Source organism: Lipophrys pholis (genome assembly GCF_963383615.2).
Source record: "Lipophrys pholis genome assembly, chromosome: 14".
NCBI classification, from domain to species: Eukaryota; Metazoa; Chordata; class Actinopteri; order Blenniiformes; family Blenniidae; genus Lipophrys; species Lipophrys pholis.
This window is the reverse complement of record NC_137633.1, coordinates 20,838,123-20,861,304: the sequence shown is the minus strand read 5'-3', so window position 1 is coordinate 20,861,304 and position 23,182 is coordinate 20,838,123. Positions and strand designations below refer to the sequence as shown.

The 23,182-nt window shown below is 46.2% G+C and overlaps 1 protein-coding gene across 1 annotated transcript in view; it reads right to left on the bottom strand.

Moving 5' to 3' along the window:
* Nucleotides 1–494: 494 nt before the first annotated feature.
* Nucleotides 495–23,182, bottom strand: part of tmem260 (transmembrane protein 260) — a 30,339-nt gene continuing 7,651 nt past the window's right edge. The window contains exons 4-16 of the mRNA XM_080479317.1: nucleotides 12,313–12,490; nucleotides 12,100–12,213; nucleotides 11,031–11,210; nucleotides 10,899–10,939; nucleotides 9,120–9,206; nucleotides 8,039–8,147; nucleotides 6,418–6,590; nucleotides 5,199–5,370; nucleotides 4,274–4,413; nucleotides 3,552–3,728; nucleotides 2,312–2,365; nucleotides 1,980–2,064; nucleotides 495–1,863 (exon numbers count right to left, since the gene is read on the bottom strand). Of these exons, the coding sequence (XP_080335443.1) occupies nucleotides 1,615–1,863; nucleotides 1,980–2,064; nucleotides 2,312–2,365; nucleotides 3,552–3,728; nucleotides 4,274–4,413; nucleotides 5,199–5,370; nucleotides 6,418–6,590; nucleotides 8,039–8,147; nucleotides 9,120–9,206; nucleotides 10,899–10,939; nucleotides 11,031–11,210; nucleotides 12,100–12,213; nucleotides 12,313–12,490 (1,759 nt within the window). The 3' untranslated portion in view covers nucleotides 495–1,614. The remainder of the gene's footprint in view (nucleotides 1,864–1,979; nucleotides 2,065–2,311; nucleotides 2,366–3,551; nucleotides 3,729–4,273; nucleotides 4,414–5,198; nucleotides 5,371–6,417; nucleotides 6,591–8,038; nucleotides 8,148–9,119; nucleotides 9,207–10,898; nucleotides 10,940–11,030; nucleotides 11,211–12,099; nucleotides 12,214–12,312; nucleotides 12,491–23,182) is intronic.

The following is a 23,182-nucleotide window of genomic DNA, read 5'->3' as shown; positions in this document are numbered from 1 at the left end:
CCCCCCCCCCCCACATAAGTCTCCCACCCCTCTTTCTCCGTCTCACTCCGTCTTGCTCTCTGGCTGTTTGTGGTGTTGTGTTTCTGTCTCTCCATTCACAGACTTGCTGCTCTCGCCGTTTCCGTCTCACCCTCCTCATTCTGCCTTGCCCTCCTCTTCCTCCACTTCCCCCTCCTCTCTCTCCCTGGCTGGGCTCACAGCTCTTATCTCCTCAGACGCCCCACATTCCAGCGTGGCTGTGGCTCCCTGCCTGCATCCCTGGTCACGGCGATTCCATGGGTTCCCACAATCCTCGGCAGCTTGCTGATTTAGGGTGGGCAACTGACTCTCGGAAACGGGGAAGAGGAGAGGAACAGAGGGGTTATGGGGAGAGAGAGAGAGAGAGCGAGAGCGAGAGCGAGAGAGAGAGAGAGAGAGAGAGAGGCGACAGGAGGTAGGAGAGGAAGAAAGTAAAGACAAGAGGTGGCAAATAACTGATGCAAACACAGCTGCTTCTGAAAATATCTGTTTCTTTATTGAAACAAGTTCCCCTGTAAAGCAAAGTAACAGTTTTGTGCTGCAGCAGGTCGGACTTCATCCTCCAGGCCGGCACGGAGGACAGATTACACCCAGAGGAAACTGCACATGCACTTCCTGTCCTTCACAGTATCTCCTGAAGCAGACTCCTTCAGCACTGCCTCACAAAGCTCATGTTGACCTTTGCAAAACAAATTTCAGCTCATTAGCATGAAGACTAACGTGTCAGATCCTGAGAAAGACTCTCAAAGACGGACGGTCAATGAAACCCCGTCCACTGTTTTCTGATGCGTGCCTCACTTTTCTCTTCGATCTGCTTATCGAATATGTTTATGTGCGGCTCTGGCAGGGAAAACGGGCTCGAGTGCAGATTTAAGCATGTTCACACACAGACGCACCTCTAAAAGGGTCTCTGGCATTGTGACATTTCATATAAATCCACGAGGGATTACAGGCCTCCTGTCAGGAAGGAAGAGAGAAAAACACTCACGGAATCCATTAGTTCGAAACATTTAAAGGACCATCGAAGATAGACCGATGGAAAGACGCGGGGGTGGGGGGGGGGGGGGGGGGTGTAGCAGCGGATGTGAAGTGAGGACTGCGTGGCACAGAGCAAGTCTGTCCCAGATTAAACAGCCGCTCTAATCCCCCATTTCTGCCCCAAAATTGGGTTTCCCTCAATCTCGGTCTCGCCATCCAAATGTGAGAAAAAGAGAAGTGGAGCAGAGGCAAAATAATCAGCACGTTAAAAGCTCCGAGAGCACGAAAAAAAAAAAAAGAAAAAAAAAGAAAGAAGATGTAACGATAAAGCAATTGAATGGTTGAGTTTTAAGGGCGCATGCAGAGCTTGATTGAGGTCAGTCGAGGCTTCCTGAAGTCAGATTCTGTACCCGGTCCACTGGAAGTGAGACACGGCGGCGGGGAAGTCTGTCTTTACTGAGAATAATGGATGATAAACCAGAGGATTGAACTAAAGTGCTGATTTCCCTTTAATGATTTAGCATCATTGTAACGTACAAACACGAGGCACACTCAGAGTCTCGGACTTTGGCAGGACATGTGACGTACTGAGTGCAGATCGGTGTCTGTTGGACGCCATTACGGAGTCTGGCGGAGCCGGTCCCTCTCCTGCTGCAGGCGGGTGACGGCCGACTGTATGGCGGGAGTCTGGGGATCAGTGGCGTCCTTCTGCAGGTAGAGAGTGAAGTGCTGGATGCTGCAGGTCAGCAGGCCGTCGGGGCTGTAGCCTCGGTGGCCGGAGCGGAGCAGCCTCTCGCACGCCAGTGCCAGGTTCTTGTCCCAGTTGGGAGGGTAGTCCGAGTGGGACTCTACAATCTCCTTATAGAGCTGGGAGAGACGCAAAACGTATGAAAACATATTATGAGAACGGCCTCTACATACGTTTACTCTTTCCCATCTGGTTAATGACAGCATTGTGGCATGCGAGCCCCGGTCAGACTCACAGTGTAAGACAGCTCAAAGAGGCGAGCTTTCCCCTCTCCCTGCATCCTCTCTGCCAGGTCAAACAGAAAGAAAGCCGTCTTCATCCTGAAACAAAGCACGCAGACTGGGGGCTAAGTGCTGGATGGATGAGCCATGCAGATCCACACTCCCAGACGCAGCACTCCGATGGAGTGATTTATGTAGATGCTGCCACCAAATACAATGTACATGTAGATGCTCTACCACACAAGACTGGTTTATGGAGATGTTCTGGTGGGGCCGGTATGCATCGTGACGCAGCTTTTTATTTGAAAGCCACAGCGGCGCGTCCTGCACGAACACTTCAACGTACCTGGCCTGCCACATCTCCTCATTAGCGACGCGCTCCCAGGAGGAAGGGTGGGAACTGTTTCAAGAACAAAACAAAACAAAAAAAAACACTTCTTTATCTAAAGCACCTCCAGGCATTGGCTTATGCACAGTTCCACTAACTATAAATGATTATTTATGTGAATATATTGTTCCACTGGACTGTGCAGGTTTTCATACACTGAAATTCAATGTTTGCCGCATAAACATTAACAGACTGAGCAACAATACCAGCCAGCACATTAGACATGGAGTGAAACCACATCTGCCTGTTTTCACTTTGTTGACTGTAAACACTTGACCTCTTCTTCAAAAGAATATTTTAGCTGGGTTTCCGAGCTAATATTTGGCTTCTGGGCATCGGCGGACACGCTTGTCGTGGGGGTGCGGGAAATAATGTCACAGTATTCAGCCGTGGATATCTGAGTGAATGAAGGGCTGCTGGCAACAGCTACAGAATATGCAGCTTTGACTAATTCCACTTTTGACACAGTTATTGACAAAAACGCAATAAGAAACTCATTATTTTTCATCTTCAGTCTCATTTCGAGTGGCCGAGGGCCTAATGTCTTGCTCTGGTTGAATCAGGCAGGGAGCGGGATCGCAGCGCGGCGGACACGGGACGACTTCGGTGCGGGAAGTTCTGCGGTGGGAGGACTGAAGACCACAGAGAGAAAATGCAGCGAGGGGATTTATTTCCAAAGGATTTGTTCTTTTTTTTTTTTTTCCTCGACCAACAGCATCCTCCTGACAATGCATCTCGCTCATTTCTAACTTCCTAAACCTCACCGGCTGTGGAGGGAAGCAGTTATTGCAAACCCTCATTGTGCAGCTGATTAAACAGCTTTTCAAACACTTTTTTTTTTAAAGAATATATGGTGGGTATTCAAGTTTTAGACAGGGATAGTTGTAAAAATGCAAATGAGTGATTTAAGAACGATATATACATTATTTTTTACCATTGAATATAGTGAGTCATCAGGAAAGGAATCATCATTCGCATAGAGGCGGTTTTGAAAACCGATATTCTGTAGTTCCTAATAAACACTGTATGTTTGTGGTTGATTCTCTCTGCTGCAGAATAAGTTCAGTGCCAATCAGATCCCTCCATGATGGAATAGTCGCATCATATTGAAACCTTTTGTGCAGTAATACTGTATACAAGGCTCGACATGAGGAGAATGGGCCTGAATCAAAAGATGAAACCACACTTTTGTTCTTACCTGTTGTGAGGCTCGCTCCAGTTGTAGAGGTTGCGGGTGCGGCGGCTCCACTCTTCAGGTTCAAACCGTCTCTCGACAGGTACCAGGTAGTCGCACACACCCAGAGGCCAGCGAGAGAAGCTGCGCTCCCAGCTGGGATCTCCCTCGGGCAGCCCGATGCAGGCCAACACGTCCCTCCTGAAACACGGAGACAATCAGAGGCTTGATCACATCTCAGTGATGAAGAATCACAGGGAAACAACATGCAAACAAACATGATTTCCCCTCCTCTTCAGACCTGCAGTCACAGGCCCTGAGGGTTAATCCCACAGGTCGGTGTTGCCCCACGGAGAGACGGACATATTGGCCTGGCAAACACTGCCCCCTGGTGGGCTTGGTATTAACAAGGCACCCTCCACTCTGGGTGTGCGTTCCTCCTGGAGGAGTGAAACATGTGAGCTGGAACCGCGGAAAGTCCGCCAGAGACCGTTTAACCAAATCAAGTAGATTAGTCGACGTCTGGAGTTCATCAAACTCCTTTTATGGCCTCAACAGTTCTGTGGGCTTATCTCCTCCCTGCACTCACCGCTGCGTCCACCATCCCACTGATCTCTGCCTCATTAGATCACCCACTTCTCCATTTGGACCATTGTCGGCCTCCCAATTCACTCTCTTCTCTCTCATTCAACATCCTCCGTCCCTTTATTCCCCGCTCGCTCGCTGTGGGTGTGCGGGAGACTCACTGGCTGTTGTGGGACAGAAACTGCTCCAGACTGAAGGTGTCTTTCTTCTCGGGGTGGGCCGGGTCCCACCAGCGGCCGGGGAAACGGACCCCGGGGTGGTGCCGGGACAGTTTGGCCACGTACCAAGAGTATGTCATCATCTAGCAGAGGAGAGAGACAGAATCGCTTTAAGTCTTCATGTCATGTGGATTACCAGTCAAATTACTCACTTAAAGTGAAGAATCTGTTCTTCCTGAAGTATTTATTCTCTGTGTGAAGTTATCGAGACAACTTTTTACATTTTGAAGATGAGTTCTTATTCTTCTTTACATTTATGTCACTGTGTTCAGAAAACCCAGAAAGTTTGGAGGGGGAAAAAAAAGAAAAAGAAAAATTTGTGCTCACATGAAATTAACAAAATATTTCAACTCTATTTTAACCTCGTTAGGAAGTTGTTAACACATCATAGGGCAGTTTATTACTTCTTGAAGGGTTTTTCTTACCAGAGTTTGGTGCCATTTAACAATTTATAGCTTACAGATGTGTCTAAATGGAAAGTATTTCTCACTGTTTATCTACAGGAAGTTATTCTGTCCAACAAAATGATGACTTATTTACAACAAATGCCATTATACAGTGAAACAAAGTCTACGATTAATTTATTGCTGCTGTAATCAAACAGTGTCACACTTCTACATATTTGAAATTTTTAACTAATGGAGTGAAAAACTTATTTTCAAAGGGGCAAAATACATCAATGTTTATATGAATGTGAAAATGGAAATAGGATGCTTTGTCATCAATGTGTTGCAACTTATTTTCATGTTTTCTAGGATTGTTCATCAAGCCATTGCAGTGAGTGTTGAGGGGAAAAGAAACTCAAAAGTCTAAATTTCAAGGAGAAGAATGAAACGTTTCTGTGAGACGGAGAGGAAATGGCTCTGACCTCCTGGTCGACCAGCCGCACGTCGGGCCGCACGCCCTGGCAGTAGTACAAGTAACGCATGGAGTTTCCAGGAAGGTCTCCTCTGGTCAGGACGATGGAGTCTGTTGGGACGGAGGCCAGAATCTCCCTGCCGAACTTCTCCACCACACTGTTGCCGCTCAGGTCGCACTCCCTGAAAACAGCCACACACGTCACATGATGCGTTTACTTGTCGTTAGAATAAGAGTGCCGCACTCTTCCTCCTGCACGGCGGTGTGTGTCTGCAGGTATGCTTTGGAGGTGCTCGCAGGGTAAGTTGTCAGTGCCCCCGCCCCTTCCCCTCTGCACAGCGCTCTGCCTGCCTATCTAATCATGGGAAGACAGGTGTGATGGGTCTGACAGCACAGGCCATGCTCTCCCCCTGATCAAAGCCGCTCAGTGATGGCTGTCTGGCACTCCCCGGCGCTACGCCGGTGTAATCTGCCTCCTCGGACAGCTAACATCTCAGACTGAGCTCCGCGAGGGGAATCTATGTGCTAACCGTGCCTCTCTTCAGCCCGTACCACGGGGAGAGCGGAGAAAAGCCTGACACGCCGAGTTCCGACCGCCAGCATACGAAGTGCACGGGAGAAACAAATTAGGTTGAGTCAGGGAAAACTTGCACACGGGGGATTTTGGAAGGGAGGTTTTATTTCACTTCAACTTCACAAAGCAGAAGTACTTCACTTTATAGTTGGGAGATATTTATTGGGAGATAAATGCACGCACATTGTGTAGAATCTGGAAAGAAACTAAAACAAGAGCAGCCCGACACAAAAAAAAAAAAACACTATTAGAGCCGGCAATCGTAATAGCCTGTAGAAGTGCAAAACAATGCAGCTACAATAATTATGTCCACTGTGATCAAAATCTGTGCTGTTGTACAATTAGTTTTATAATTGTCTGCAAATTTGGACATTACAGAGCTGAGTTTACATTTCAGCCCAAACAAAACAGGGGCATGAAACCACAAATCGGCAAGAGCAGAAATGGAGCTGTAAGGCTTTTTCCTTCATACTCCGAGATGAGACAATGAGAAGAAGTTTGTAGTGCTGACTGAGCGTCACTTTCAGGGTGTCTTCATTCAGCCAAGGGCAAACAAAACACCGCGTCCCACAATAACAAATCTAAAACCTTAAAGTCTCCGGTTAGTTTTCAAACTGACGCTCGAGCAACGGCGAGCTAAAAACAAAGCGCTCGCCTGAGATTCCCGCGCCCGACGTGTGCCAGCAGAGCCGCGGTGAGCAGCCAGCCGGTGGTCTTCCACAGCCCCCCGTGGCTCAGCCTTCTCTCCAGCTCCCCGTGTGTCCGGCTCAAGCCGAGGCCTGCCAGCACACACACCGCCGCGTCGCTCTGGAGCCAGAAACGCTCAACCTGTGGGATGCGGAACGGACAGGACAGCACTTCAAGTTCTCTTTCCACACTGGATTCACTGGTGTAGCTAGAAATGACGAGCAGCACTGTATGCGGTAAAGTAGGGTTGGTCAATTTTGAAGGAGATTTACACTTTAGTTAATTTAGTGAGATTCCACATCAGGGCTATTTACTGCCATAGAAGCTGCTTTATTTATTTCACCTTTATTATACCAGGTTGGTCAATTGAGAAGCAGTTGGACCTGGCCAAGAGGCAGCGAAGAGGCACAAAGAAAAACAGAAAATCAAATACATTCATACAAGAAAACAGTGTCACACAAGCTTAAATGGGAGAAAGTAATGTTCAATAATGGAAGGAAACTATAGAACTAGTTTTTCAGAGGTCCCTTGTAAGGAGCTAGACAGCTAAGAGGGCGACACACTGAGGATCGAGCACGAGGCAGTTGACTGAGGAATGCAGTGTGCAATGGTTTGTTCTGGATAGAGTGATGAAGAGCATCAAGGTTGTGGAGCAGGTTTCGACAAGCTGACCTAGATACAGAGTCGCCATGAAGGAGCATGAGAGGGATTGTCATGTTGACGAAAGGGGTTGCATCAAGTACGAAGGACCACTGGCCTGAATGATCCATTGATTTTCACTACTGGCATGAACACGTCATTTAAGGCCAACCCCCTCGGGGGGGGTGGGGGGGGGGGGGGTTAACATTTAATTGGGGGTTAACATTTAATAGAAAGGTGTCATTCATTTACAATATATATATATATATATATATATATATATATAAGGGTCTGCAATATACACAAAGGTAAAACACATTAAGCAGCGGGAGAAAAAAATGGCGGCACATCAGGCTAAAGAGAAAGAATAATCAGTCAAAAAGAAACAAAATATACCAAGAAAGTTAAACAGAATAAGACTTCACTGAAGCAATGGACTAAATTAAAGCTGAATTCACCTTTTGTGGTGAAAAACTGACAAATGAAACTGTTCAAACTTTTTAACGGTTCAAGCTGGAGCGGCACCAGACCACCTAACACCCCGAGAGTGTAAACCAAAGGAAAAAAGGAACCCATGGTATATTACAGAATATGACAAAGAAACTGGATTTCACATTTAGCGTTTGAGGCTCCTTTAACTTTTTTTGTGATTGTACAGGCTGTGGTGGCGTGGTTCAGGTTTACAAGGATAGAAAAATTTGGGTCCTTCAAGAAAAAGGTTGAGAATCACTGATTCACTGACCATCGCCAATACAGCTAGAAATCAATCACACATGTCGTTTCTCCTTCCAGAATGTACGCCAGTCAGGAATCTTCTCATGTAAATAGTTACGTTGGGAAATTGGTCGTCATGGAAACGTAGAACAAACCCACACATAGTTAAGACTGAAGACCTTCAACTGTGACCTTTGAAGGATTTCAAAACCCTGAAAACGCGTCGTGCAGCTCACCACTCCCAGCATCAAGGATCGGCCGATGTCCAGGTTGGCTCTCCAAGAAAAGAACAGCGAGTAGACGACCAGCATGACGGTCAGCAGCCAGGACACCGGGCGGCTCACCCTGACAAGGACGCAAACACTCATTTTCACTTTAACTTCTATATATTCAGCCCAATGCATTTCTTTGTCTATTTACTCTTTAAAAATATACTCGTCTTGAGTAAGTCCATAAAAATATTAATGCAGGGATGGAGATCACAAGCCTGAGAGGAAATGTAATTGCCAGCCAGCTAAGAGGTGCATGATTGATTTTCTAATGCAGACTGAGTCATAATGAGCTGGTGCCAACCGCTGAATCACAAACTCATTACAGTACAGCTGTAAAATGTACTTATACACTAAAAAGAAAACACGTTATCCTTATGGCAATAACAAATCATCATCTGAACCTGAAGAGACACTTTCAAGCCTGAACGCATTCGTTTGCCAGCAGATAGATACCATGGTTTCCATCAGCTGGACACTAACAGATTGACGCTTTCCTGCGTGTGTGTGCCACCACTGAAAAGATTCTTTAGGAAGGAACTATTCAAAGAATTACATTTTACATAGAGGAGAATTAACATTTGCAAAGCTCCCTTGTGTCATTCCATGAATTGACCTTGCTTCCTCTCATCTCTGTGTGTGTAAGAGGCCAAGTTTATTAAAGGGCACCTCAGGCGGGGGGGGGGGGTTTGCTCCAGGGCATCACTCGGCTTTATCAGCTCCACCCCACAGACCCCAGCAAAGGCACTCCTGTAATGAACTACTGGATCACAACATACAAACAAGCAGCGATTTAGTTGCCCACACAAAATGTGTTTTTGAAAATCCAAAATACACATCAAGCACCTCCTGATGTGAATGTGCAGCGTCCTGACAGCTTGACAGTTACGTGCCTCAGTGTTGTTTTGTCTTCCTCTTTGCTCAGATCAGCAGTTTGTCAGTGGTTTTGTTCCCTGTCTTTTACTCCGGGGGATTAGATTTTTGGTTGAAGTGGCTGCCGAGACGTGCGTGAGTTTTGGTGCGCTTGCTGGTCTCTCGCTGATCCTACCTGTCCCACGAGGAGAGGAGGAGGCCTGCTCCTGCCAGGATCAGAACCGGAGGTGAAAGGTCTGCCAGGCAGTGGTTCAGCTGGGCTCTGCACACAAGAACACACACACAGATGAATGACGGACGCCAAAGACGAGCTCCTTCACCCTCCTTGCTACTGAACTCAAGGACACCAATTATTAAGTGCCCTCCATCCCCTATCAAAACAAACTCCCTGGACTCTGCTCGCCTCCTTTCAATCGGATTGACAGATTCGAATGACTGTGTCATCCACCCCCCGCAGCCCCGTCCTCTCCTCACAGCGCCTGTCAGTCATAGAGCGCTTGCTCAGAGCAGAGAGATAGTTTCCTGCCTCTTCCTTAATACCCATCTCTATTTGACAGCTTATTGAGTCTCTATATCTCCCAATGTACACTATGTGTGAATGTGTTCGCCAGCGTGTGTTTGTGAGTGTGTGTGTCAGCTTCTCCAGCGGGTTTACGTCTCCAGTGCGACATGCCTGTCATGTTCGCCTCTCTTCCCCATCTTGAAGGTGTGCTTGTCCATCAAGCAGCAGGGGTGATGGGGAAGGGGTGGGTGCCTGGCAGGAGGGGGGCTGGTAGTGGGGGGTCTTAAGACGCGTGCACCGCCCACCCCCCTCCCCCCCCATACACACACACACACACACACACACACACACACACACACACACACACACACACACACACACACACACACACACACACACACACACACACACACACACACACACACACTCCCGTCAGCTGGAGAAAGATACCAGGAGCGGGATGACTGTGGTGCTGATGGTGGTAACGGGGAGCATGGGAGGGAATTGGGTGGAGGGGGGTGGAGTGTGGAGGGGGGGTGCTAGAGTGGAAAAATACAATTTCTCCAGCTCTATTGCAGTGTCTGTCATCACAGCTTGTCACGCTTAAACACCAGAGCTGAGTGATCATTTCAAACTGCTGGAGAAACAGAACACAGCGATTTGGCCCTCTAAGCAGGTTCAGTTCTGCTTTGATGGGAGAGAGGGGAACGGCAAGAACAAAAGCTGCTGGGGAGAGGAGACGAGAGGAGAGAGATGGGCTGCAGAACTACCCCCCCCCCCCCCCCACACACACACACACATCGGCGTGTCAGGAGTTAAATCTGTGTAAACCACCACAACCACTGCACAGGCTGGCCGGGCCTTCTATCTTTAGTTATTTCATAACTGGATTTATTCAAGTGTGATGGAAACAAATCACAAATAAACATTGATGCAAATTCCATAGGTGTAACTTTTACAATAGCAGCAGACTACATATAAAATCTTACTAGACAAATTATCAACGGCGTCCAACTTTTTAATTTTTCCACTTTTTGCTATATGGTACCGTAGAAGAACCCCTTCAATTGTACCAAAGGAAATGAAGGTGTTACCTTGCATGGCCAACAACAATCAGTTACTGCACACTGACTTCATATAAAAAAGAAAATTAAAAAAAAAAAAAAAGCAGCGATAAATCAAACATGACCGGCACTGAACTCAAATTCAATGAAGTCTTACATCGTTTCTCTTCTTTACATGAGATCAAGAAAAAACTGGTGACTTGATGACGACTGAATTTCAAGATTATTGTATCATATTACAATATTTGGATTATACTTGTACTAAATTCTACACTTAATTAAAATGCAACATACTTTATTAAAACCAGGAACCTATTCTATCACAGATGAAAAAATCAATTGTGTTTTGTATCTCAGAAGTGAGAAAAGGTTTTCATATCAAACTTACTGTAGTATTGTGGTCATGTTCACTGAGTTTCCCGACTTGGCCTGCAAAACACTACAGTTAAAAACACTTGAAGCCAGCAGAGTTGAATGTGGCGGCTGATAATAACGCACGATGATAAATGGAAGTCGATACCAGACTGAAGGTGCCGTATTCGGCCCTGAGCAGGTGCATGAGCAGGCCGGACAGCGTGGTCTGGTCTCCCCAGCTCCAGCGGGCGCTGTTGACGTAAGACGAGATGGGGAGGTAGACGTAGGGCAGGAAGCCGGCGAGGAAACAAAATCCCAGAGATACAAGGCCAAGAAAAGACAGCTCCTGTTGAAAGAGCATATTAGAAAACATTTAATGGGTTGTTATGTTTAAAATGCATAAACTTCCTCATCCAAAACGTTATTTTACATGTGACCACAGCTTTCTATATATGTAAATGATAGTACTGACACAACTCAGTCACCTCATGAAAAGTAAGTATAAGCGTAAGTAACATTAACCTGTATCATCACTCTACTACAAGGCTGCCATAAGGCTCGTGGGCCAAAACCGGCCCCTAGGAGGCGCCAATTGGGCCAAACCACCAAGACAATTGTAGGAATGTCAAAGAAAACAGTGTCATGTTGTGTCTGCTCCACTTAAAAAAGCGTGTTGTTAAAAAAATCTGAGACCTGAGCTGAGATATCGGCGAGGCTGTTATGAAAGCGAGCTACCTCGTCTCTATCAAACTCGCCTCAAAGTCATGGTGAGTTTGTAAAAACATGCCTAATGTAACAATAAGAGAAGTTTTTTTTGGAGACTTCACTGTATTTTTTACCAGAATGTTTCATTAAAATTGGCTTAATGTTGAGATTATCAGTAGTTTTGTTTTAATGTTGTGAAAATATCGACGTCCTCATCACGTATACTCTGCGCTACAACAAAGAAAAACTTTCAAGTTTAAATTCAAAGGTTATTAAGGTACTATTTTACCGGTCCACTCAAGATAAAATTAGACCGTTTGTCGCCCCTGAACTGAAATGTGTTTCACAGCCTGGATCTATAATATATTTGTGGCTCTAAATGAACATAAGTTCCTATTTGTAAGCGCTGTCTGCATGTCGGCGGTTCATTTCATCGGTTTTGTTACTGCTTTATTAAAACATCATGAGTCGCATAACACAGCCGCCGAGTCATTCCGATCTGCTTCTTTTCATGCAGGTCCAGCACTCACCTTGTGGGAGTAGAGTCTGCACAGCACCCAGGGAATGAGGACCACCACATACAGCACCAGGGTGTGCTGGTTACAAAGCCCCAAGCCACAGCAAAACGCCCCCCAGCGAGCAATCTGAGAGGGACGAGAAAAACAATGCGAGATAACGTTGATTTTAAGGAATAATAAAGAAAAGCTTCCCGCTGAAAGTGTGGACGTGTTTTACCGGCTCACCTTCCTCCTCTGCGTGCCGTTCTCAGCTCTGTGGAAACTGGCCGTCAGGAAGAAGATGAGGCCCACAAAAAGGTTGTTGAGGGTGAAGACCTCTGCCACCATGGCCCACTGCCAGCCAAGTCTGGACACTGCAAACAGCCCCCCAGCCAGGACGGCCCCGGGACCGGGACCTGCCAGCCTGACGGGGCGAGAGGAGAAGGGATTGTTAACACGAAACGCACAGGTGGAACATGCAAACTCCAGAGAAAGGGAAGATTCCTGCTGCCATTTGGGATCGCGGGCCACTTCAACAGAGTGTGGCCCACTTCAGAAAAAGTTATGACGCGAAAGAGCAAATTTAAGAAAAAGAAAAAAAGTCAGCGGATTCACACTACAAATAACACTTTGCAGTATATAAACACCAACTTTCTTCAGACTAATTTGGGGAGTCTTTCTAATCTTCCCTCTGCTCAAGTTTGCTTCTCGGACAAGACCTTGAAAAAAAATTAAAAAACACTCCGAGTGATTTGGGGTAATTCACATATCGTGAGGACTCCCTCTCTGCGGCAGCCGGTTGATCTGGAGCCGACCGGCACAGAAACCACCGTGCTGGAGATAGCACTTTATCCCCGGCTTCTTAAATATAATGTGTGCACAAAAGTCCCCCCCCCCCCCCCCCCCGTCCCCCCGTTCCTCTTCTCTCCTGTACTGTCTCCATCTCCTTTGCGGTAATTGAAGCAAACTTGGGATAATCTGTCATACGCTAAGACCCACCACTTACTAAAACGAGAGAGCGAGAGAGGCGACAAATGATGGGGGAAACGGAAAAGAAAGGAGAAAATAGTGCCGAGAAGTGTGTGTTAAAGGGGTGAGACAGTGTACGGGATGTAGGATGAAATAGAGAAAAAGAAGAAAAAAGTTCAAGAAGAGAGAGGGGAAAGAAGAGAAAAGGGGAGAAAAAAAAAAAGCAGCAGCCCAGTCCCCAGCATGCTGGCTCTGAAATATGAGCAGCCTCGACAATTAGGGAAGTCAGGCAGTATGGCCCTTTCCACCATTGTGTAGAGTGGCTTAGAGTCCTCATCAGCCTATCAGCTAACTGACAGGCAGAGAGCTGCTCTATTCAGCACCGCAGATACAAGCTGCAGGCCAAACGGCTGCCAGGTCCCTTATGACCCCACAATCCCTTGCCGGTGACAGCTTCAAGCTCCATAGCAAATTAGGCGCTCTCACATTACAATCGCAGAAGACAGATTCCATTAACGGTATCTGAAATTGAGTAGAGAGCAGGCCCGTTATCAGACCTGACTCATAAGCACCGCCATTAATCACAAGGCATGATACCATTTATACATTTCCAGCTCTCTGCCTGCCGCTGTGATAGTCAGCCACAAAAGGCCTGATGAGACTTAGGCGAGGGGAACAATGGAGCTTTCTGAGGAAAGCGCGGTAAATCAGGAAAAAAGGAGAGGGAGAGCGAGAGAAGGGTGGAAAAAAGAAACTCTTGCATGCTGACTACTTCCTCTTTTTTTTCTTGGGTTTTCTCTCTTCCACTCTCCACTATTTTCCCTCTGTGTTCACTGTAAGGCAAGCTCGCTGAATGAGTATGTATATGGATGTGTGTGTATATGGAGGTGTGTGTGTGTGTGTGTGTGTGTGTGTGTGTGTGTGTGTGTGTGTGTGTGTGTGTGTGTGTGTGTGTGTGTATGCACTTAATGTGTGGGGGGGGGGGGGGGGGTGGGGCATTTAGGAGTGGGTCTTAATAAGAGATAGCAGCGTCTTTCTCGCTGCACCGCTCTAGGAATTAGTTGTAAGTTGAAGGAAGGATGAAGAAGGGTGGTAGAGGAGCGGGTGGGGGCGGTGGGAGGTGGGAGGTGGGAGGTGGGGGCGGGGGGCAGACGGGGACTTTTGTTGAGGTGCAGAGACCTCCCATAACCATGCTTTTACCTCCCTGCATGACAATTAACCCGTGGCTCATGCACGTAGCAGGGGGGCTGGTTTGAGGGTGGCACAGGGTGCAGAGCAGTCGGGGGGGGGGCGGGAGGGGGGGTTCCTACGGACGGGGGTTATTACACCGAGTCTGTTCCAGCTTCTAAAGCTTGTCTGATAGCCAGCACTCGTCACATATTCAGGCGCGCGCGTACACACACACACACACACACACACACACACACACACACACACACACACACACACACACACACACACACACACACACACACACACACACACACACACACACACACACACACACACACACACACACACACACACACACACACACACACACACTCACACTCACACACACACTCCTGTTCCCCAATTTCTTTATTCCCCCCCGAGTGCCTGACAAATCTCTCTGTTAGAGCCTGTCAGTCCGTGAGAGCCCAGCGATGTGTGTACAGTGCGGGCTGTAAATGACCTGTCTGTCTGCGCGGGACCACCTGGGTCCCAGTCAGCCTCTCCACAGCTCATTCTTCAGGCTGGCTGCTCCCAGGGCGAGCGGATAAAGCAGGACACATTCTGACACCAGTGTGGCCGTGTTCCCCGTTATCGCCACTCAATGCCGTGCAGGAGGCTGCTGCTGCGCCGCAGTGACGGGGGCCTGGCGGAGAACGACAACCGTTCTGCCTCGAACCGATCCACCAGCGACCAGCGGTCCGCGTCATCACCGGGATAATTAACTGAATGCAGAAACTCGTCAGTGGTTAGAGGAAATAATTCCCCTTGATTCCAATTAATGAGAAACACTGAACTATTGTGTACAAAGGTTCAAAGGGAATGATTACCACTGCTGTTACATGATAATATTTGAAAAACGCATCGTTTTGGATTTTTTTCGTTTCAGAAAAGTGTCACGTTTACACGGCGACATTTTGAGATGTCCGATTACGATTACATTTTCATGTTGGGCCACTAGTTGGTGCTGCTGGTCATTTTTATAATGAAACCACATGTGTGTCGAGAACAATACACTATAAACATTAACAAAGGGAGGACACCAACATACGTATGAAGTGATGGAGTTGGATTACTCGTCCGGGTGACTGTCAACTAGAAAACTAGCCAGTCCCAGGAGAATATGGACAGGAAGTCACGAGCCTCTGGAAGCAAACGTTGTTAAATGTCCATCTTCATTCGCCTCTGCAGGAGAACTATTCACTACCATTGCAGATGTGCAGTAACAGCATATGGAAATGTGTCATTTTCACCAGTCGCAGGAGCAAAAAGTCACGTCTTCAGTGGCTCGGCGCACCGCTGTCCCGTAAACAAACCCTCAAAACGCAACCAAAGTTTCACGTTTTCACTTGAAAACGTTTCGTATTGCGTTTACCTTCAGGCCCGGTTCAAACAAGCCACTCTGGAAAGCAATGTCCCCTTCAAAGACACAACAAAAGCTGTGTATAATCACTCTGAAGTGTTTAAATGAGACCTGCTTCATTTACCCCCTCAGTTCTACAGTACGGGCCGGAGACGTGCCAGCACCAGCGCTGTGTGCTAAATAACAGCACACAGAAAGCCTACACCAGCACTCCGCGCTGAATGGGGCTTCACAATGGAGCTGGCCGAGGGAGCCGCTGTCGCACGCCACCCCGGGGAGCAGACAATACCACAGCTGTGCCGTTGCGGATGGGCTCCGTGCCGTCCTCTCACCGAGCGGCGGTTTAGGGGAGCAGCGCTGGAAATGAATCACACATTCCTGAAGAGGGTAGAGAGCCCGGGAGAGGGGGCCGCGGCCCGGGCTTCCAGCTGGCCCGCGCTCAGACCCGGGGGCTCTCCTCTGGCCAGGACATCAGGCGGGTACTTAGGAGCTATTATATGACAGAGGGACGAGTCTGATGTGTCGCTTGGAAGCTGCAATGCCAAGCAGCAATTCTGAACAAATGTTCATGACAAGGTACATAAAAGGGAAACAAATGACTCCACTGAACTGTTCGACACAAGTAAATGACTTTTAGTTCAACTGCATCTTGATGATTTCCTCAAAATTGTTTGGTTTCGATGCGATACTCAAACCAGGGTTTGAAACCAGATGAAGGGAGTTTTTCCTTTCCAGCGTCTCTTCGGCTTGATCATGTGGAATTGTTGGTTTTTTCTCTGTGCAAGTTCTTTGAAGCGACAGTGTATAGAAATCAAATTTAATGTGATTTAGTTAATATGGGCGGAGCTTCAATGGGAGGCACCCTTTCCTGTGACCAAGTGTGGTCACATGATTCATTGGTTTTAAGCGACATATTTCATTATATCATAAAAAGAAAAGAAAATTGAAAACTGAAAGTGTCGTGTCAGAATAGATTTCCCCGAATTCACTTTCATTATATTTCTGGCCATTCGTCAGTGAAAAACAGAATTGTTACTTCATTCGACTCAAACAATACGAATGTTCATGCAACTACTTTGCTTATATCTTGAATGTAGCAGCCTTATAATAATATATGTAGCGTCTGCTTGTGGGCATGACCATGCTTCACTGCATTTAAGGACTAAAATGGGTCAAATCTTAATCACTATTGCCTTAATAAACAAAAATAAATACAAAAATTTGATTGATGCAGAGCAAGAACAGCAGATTGGGACTTTTTAATACGAGACTTTAATATTGAAAACCTTGAGCGTTTGCCCACCCCTTCTTCTAAGTTAATTATCAAGTTTATTTCAGTAGTTTCAGTGTTAAAGAGCACCAAGTTTAACTTTTTGTACCCCGTGTGACCCCCCCAATAATACTCTAGAGCCACCCCTGCTTCCCACACAACAGTAAATGGAATAATAAAATATTTTGAGACTTTGAATAGCCGTCAATTTGAAAAAGATATATATTTTTTAAATCCATTAAAATTGACTTAGTGTCTGAAATTCTTATATTTTGTTACAAATAAAATCAGGGAACATAAATGTTGGTTTGAAGAAGTAACTCCTGCTACTGCGACTTTCTTTTCGAGGAAAAAGTACTCAAGATTTAATGACACATTGCTCAAAATGTACTTGATTACAAGTACAAGAGCTCTTCCTAATAATACTTTTCTCAAAAACTACTTAATAACTTTTCTGTATCAAGCAGAGTGATTTATTTTACAAGCTTAATAAGGCCACATTCAAACCACAATTCTTAAAGTTGGTGAAAATTACAATTACAATATGGTAAGTAAAATTACATCCTTAAATTTGGGGTAAAAAAACAGAACAAAAAGTCTGTGAAACTACTTGCAATAAAAAAAAGTTATAAAAAAAAAATAAAACATCTTTACAATAAACAAAATACAAGTCCCACATAAACAATATTTAGGACATGAAATTACTTCTAAGATTTAGAAAACATGGAAACTTAAAACTGATGCACATTATGAGATTAAATGTGATCGTAATGGGATGAAATGGGACAATTTCAAGGCACCAATTAAATTAAAATCCAATATAGAGATATGCAAACCTTTCCAGATGGCAGTTAGTTCACATAAGTGCTTTTTGCTTTTAAACTGCTTTTTCTGGCGACATGTATATGAAAACTACGAGTACTTTGTAATATTTCCCACAAGCGGAGGTTTAAAGTATTCAAGAACTAGAAAGTTAAAAGTATAAACCATGAATTTAACCAAATAGCACAGAAACATGCAGTATAAATCAACAGGAGAATGGAGGTCAAAAGATCAAAAAGCCAAGTAATGATAATATTGATGCATAAAGTTCCACTAGACCGAAACATCCAGTTAAACACATTCAAATGAATAACAAAAGAAGTGAAAACTAAATTCATCAAAATAGCAATATTTTTCTTTCCTTCGTCCAAATCCCTTTTTCTAAGTGACTTTCACAATTGTATTCAATATTTCCTTTTCGATGCCACAGGCAGATTTTCGTCCAATCAGCGGTCGGGGCTGTTTCCCGCCTCGTCCCGTGCGCGGAGATGATGTTGTGTCTTTGCAAGGATGGGGGGGGGGGGGGGGGGGGTTTGACCGGGGTCTTGGCTCCCCCCTCCTCCAGGAGAGCGCTACAAGTGCGAGTCAAATTAATCACCACAATTCTGCTCAAACAATGCAGCCACTGACATGACAATTTCTCCCAGAATGCCATCTTAATCTCCACCCAACACACAAAAAAAAAAAAAAAAACGCAGGAAGAGAGGGGAAGGGAAAAAAAAAACAATTTGCAAAAATCCTGTGTTTATGCAATTCACTGAATGCCATTTTTATTGCTGCTTTTTCCCCCAACAAAGTCATTAGGCACACACCAGTGATACATAAATGTTGCTGTATAGATTCCATTAACTAATTCTGGGTGAATTGTAATTGCCGAGTCTGATCCGTCTCTGTGCTCGCTGCCTTATTAAGACTGCCTGTGGTGGGTGAGGAATGGAATATTGACGTCCGAGGCAGACACAATCTTGGGCCCACGGGCGAAAGGAATATTAAACTGGTAGTGTATTCTGCTGTCTATCTCGCCCTCCTCCCTCCTCCGCACTATCCCCATCCCGTAGCCAGTAATGAGGAAATAACATCTTCATTAGACATCTGTTTAACTGTATTAAAGGATGGGTCCTGGGGGAACCATTGGTCATGCTGAGGATGGGGGGAATAAAGGAGGTCTGTCGAACTACAATGTGAGGGATGAAATCATGGAGAATAGGAACAAAAGGTCCAGAGATTGGGCTCTTTTATACAGACTAACTTAAAATTGTCCTCTGCTTTCTCAGAAGGAATCTGGGGGGGGATTTTTCTCTGTAGCCACTCAGGATACAAGCACAAAAAAGTTCCCAACGTGGAAATTTGTCTTCGATTTTGAAAACGTTAAAAGGCGACAACGAAAGCCACACAGCCTCCGTCTCGGTGACGTCGGTCTCAGGTACTGGAAACACAAGAAGACCTTAAATAGAAGATTTTGTAAAAGCATAGCAGATGTGAGAAGGAGGGGCCGGACTGCCACCCACAGCGAGGAAGGAACATTCAACTAAACAACTTCATATAGACGCTTTCTCAAGGCAAAGCACGCTGCCCCCAACATGACCTCGACAAGATCCAACCCTCCCCATGGAAAAACAACCCACCTGAGCCAGGAGGGACGGAGCCGCGGGGACCATATGGTGGAGGGCCTTATAAGGAGCTGGACATGAAGCACCGGGCGGGGGGCGGCACCACGCCCACCCTCCTGTCCACCGAGGTGTCAGCTGTGCCACATGGGCCAGCTCCTGGCGGGAGACGCTTTCTTTTCTCACACACCGCCGGTTTCCCCTTGAAGAGTTCCACCGGGCCTCTTACGTAATCACGTGATCAAACCTAAAAGTGCTGATGACCGAGTGTTTCCGGTGTTGTTTTTCCGCCGTCAGCACACCGACGTGTCTGCTCCCGGTTTGTCGGGATAAGCCCGGGAATGGAGAGAGATTCCTCTCAGGTAGAAGAGATTCCGAGCAGCTTTAGCAGATAAACTGCGAGACGAGAGAGCACAGAATACCGAGCTGTCTGGATTATCCCGCTGCGAAGGGTGCATTCCTCCACAGACTCGTGGCTAAGGCCTTTTAGCGTTTCACCAACCAAAACATCTCGTTCCGTGAACCTCCCAGTGCAATCGATAGTAATTACCATTACGTCCACCATCCTCAAAGGCTTGTCAGGCCATGGTGTGAAAACATAACAAGACATGCAATTTGGCCATCAAACCCTATGATCAAGCCAAAAGAAGTGTAATTGACAAATCAAAGGGAGGCTAAAGTGCTACATTTAAACTTATGCAAGAGAGAGAAGTGGCTTCCAAGCCTATCAACTTACATTCCCCCACATTAAACACGGCAATCTGGCCGGCTAATTTAAATTGATACATCAAAGGCTTGCCATGTTGGGTAAATTCCAGATGAATTTCAAGGTCTTACAATTTTTTATTTGAGAGGAACTGCCTTCAAGTACCCGTGTTAACTTCAATGTATTTTGCCATGTGAACATAATCATGCAAAGCAATAGGGGAAGGTGGGGGGGGGGGGGGCTTCTGAACTGTTGCAAACCAAAAACTAAGAAGCAATACGAAAGTTTATCGACGCCACAAAGGAACAAAACAAACACTTGTAGTTGATCTTGTGGGGAACAGACAGTGTTGAATGCTCGGAGCAGGAATGACCAGGTCAGATTTGGCATTTCATCTGAGGGAAAGGCCGGACCACAGCGTCCCTGCAGGGCCATGGCATGGCAGCCGTGCCAATATTCTCAATATGGTCAAAGCACCCCCATACCCTCTGTGCTGGAACCCAGAGCGAGGTCACGACCAGCCAGAAACCCACTCCCATCTTCATCGTCTGCCCTCCCCAGTAACCCCGCAGTAGTGGGAGTGTGCCAGCTGATCCACGGGCCTCGCAGCTCATCCCTAACTAGGCTCTGAACAGATAATGACTAAAACCTTTTATGCTTATTTTTCCAAATTGAAAGCATAGATTATACGTTCACACTTAAGAGCTTATATGGTGTGATTGTGTGCTCTGGCTGAAGTCCTCACCACCCATCAACCCTGGCTGGAGTGCCTCGTAATGACTTTTTACTTGACCATAATCCACAACTGGATCTAAATCCTCAGAGATTACAAACAGAGCTACAGTTAACATGCACAGTGGGAGCCAAAATATCATCCAGACTGCGTGGAAAAGTCTGGCCAAGGGCTGAAAGCAATCCTGCAATGGGCTGGTAGCTCAAACACGCTCAGCATAGAGACGGTGATGCACTTCGGCTATATTCTCTTTATTTTTCAGTTTTCTGCTGTAAATGAATGGAATCTGCAACAGACCTTCAAAGTTTCTAAAAAACGACATTTACTCCACAAATACCAAACAGCCAATAATGAAGGATCACTGCAGGTGCTTTTAGCTTTTATCGATTTGTTTCTTAAACCACATCACTGTAAATACACCGTTCTATTGTATGTATGCACATATGTGTGTCTATGTTTTCCTTTGTGCCTCTTGGCAAGGTCGTCACTGTAAATTAAAACGGGTTCTCAATTGATCAACCTGGTAAAATAAAGGAGAAAATAAATATTTTGTCTGCTTTTGTTCTGAAGACTGACTGCCGAGTCCCCCCTGCCAGCCACTGACCCTGTTCTCAGACCTTTTCCAGACCGCGAGGCACCTGAGGACACACAGACGGCTCCTTCACTATGTCTCCAGCCATCGTTTTGTCCTCACAGCCTGCCAGTTTGTACAGCAGCAAGAAATGACATCACATTCAACAATTCCTTTTCTGGAAACAGTAAGTTAGAAATACACCACATGCCTGGAAATGCCCCCTGTGTGCATAAACTGTGACAAAAAGGTGAAATGTTGACACTAAGCCGCCGCCAACAATGCAATGTGGGAAAATTACCGGAATCAGTTAAAAGGTGATGTAAGGCAGTCGGGCCAAGCGGGCGGGATAAAAACGACCAAACAAAGCGGGTCGGGGTAGAAGACTGCGTACGAGACGGGGTCAGCAGCAGGAGAAACTGCAGGGTGGGAGACAGAGGTGCAGAGAAGTGAACGGTGCTCATGACGGAGTGCAGGGAGAAGTGGCTGAACAGAAGAGGGGCAGCGGTAGTGATCCTGTTCCTCTCAGACCCGGGAGGCAAGAAGGGGGAGATTAGAAATCGTGCCATGTCAGGATTGGGAGCATGCTGGGCAGTGGGGGAAGAAAAAGGGACTCCGGTATAGGAGGGGCTGGAGGGCACCATAATTGTGATATACATACACATACACGCACGCTCACAACGGGTGGCTGATGGGTAAACAGGCAGGGCAGGGCGGTGGAGGGCGGCGGAGGGGGGCTCTGCTGCTGAATACTGAACAGAGGATCAGGACCACCGCTGCCCGTCAGTCAGTCAGGACCCAAAAATATCACTCTGCTCCAGACAGCATCAACATGCAAGAGAAGACAAAAAAGAAAAAAGAAAAGCCCCCCCCACTCAAATATGTTCCTCTTATTGTTAGTGAAGGAGACGAGCGTCTCTGTGCTCCAAATAAATCCCAGAAGAAAAAAACAAACAAAAAAACACTTTAGTGACTCGACTTTGTGATATCTACTGGAGAACTCACCCATGGGTGATGAATCTGCTCAGATGGAAGATTTTTTCACTCGTTAAACAACAGTAGGCAAAACAAAGGACATGGATATACTGAAAAAAAAAAATCTGCTATTGCAAAATGACCAGTGACAAGTGAATCAGACGGATTATTTTCTTCATGACGCCTTTGAGGAGCTCAGACTGCAAACGATGAAGCGAGTTCGGATGGAAAGTGTATGAATACACAACAGCACCAGCAAAACAGACAGCTTCACAACAGTCAGGTGGAACTTTTCGAAAACGCTCAAGGCGAGCCTCCTTGATGATATCGGAAACGCTGCGACTGTGCATGAGCACCACGCCCGTAGTAAATAGTTCTTCTGCACGTGTTCAAGTAGACGGACAGCGACAACAATTTGCCTCCAGAGTGTCGTGACTCCCAGTCTGGGACTTGGTAGATTTATAGTCGAGAGTCACCGAAGTAACAATCCAACTTCATCGTCTGTCCATACGATTGTCTGCCTACTCCCATTGTTAATGTTCTATAATGTAGTAATATTGCATTCTTCTCTGCGTGCATGCGCGTGTGATTTGATTACAAAAACAAACAGCATCGCCCACTAACCAACATGGAAACTACTCCATTTTCACCGTTTCTGTCGTTGCCGTGTAGACTGACATCGTTTTCACAACGCTGCTGTGTAAGCGTGAAACTTTCCCGAAAAAACCCCACAATGATGATGCGTTTTCACTACTGCTGTCAATCGATTAAAAAAAATTAAGTAATTAATTGCGATTAATCGCATTGTTTTTCTACTGAAGACTGAAGCTTGTAATGGATATTTATTCAGGGAAAACCTCAACACAGAGACTATATTTACATTCACAG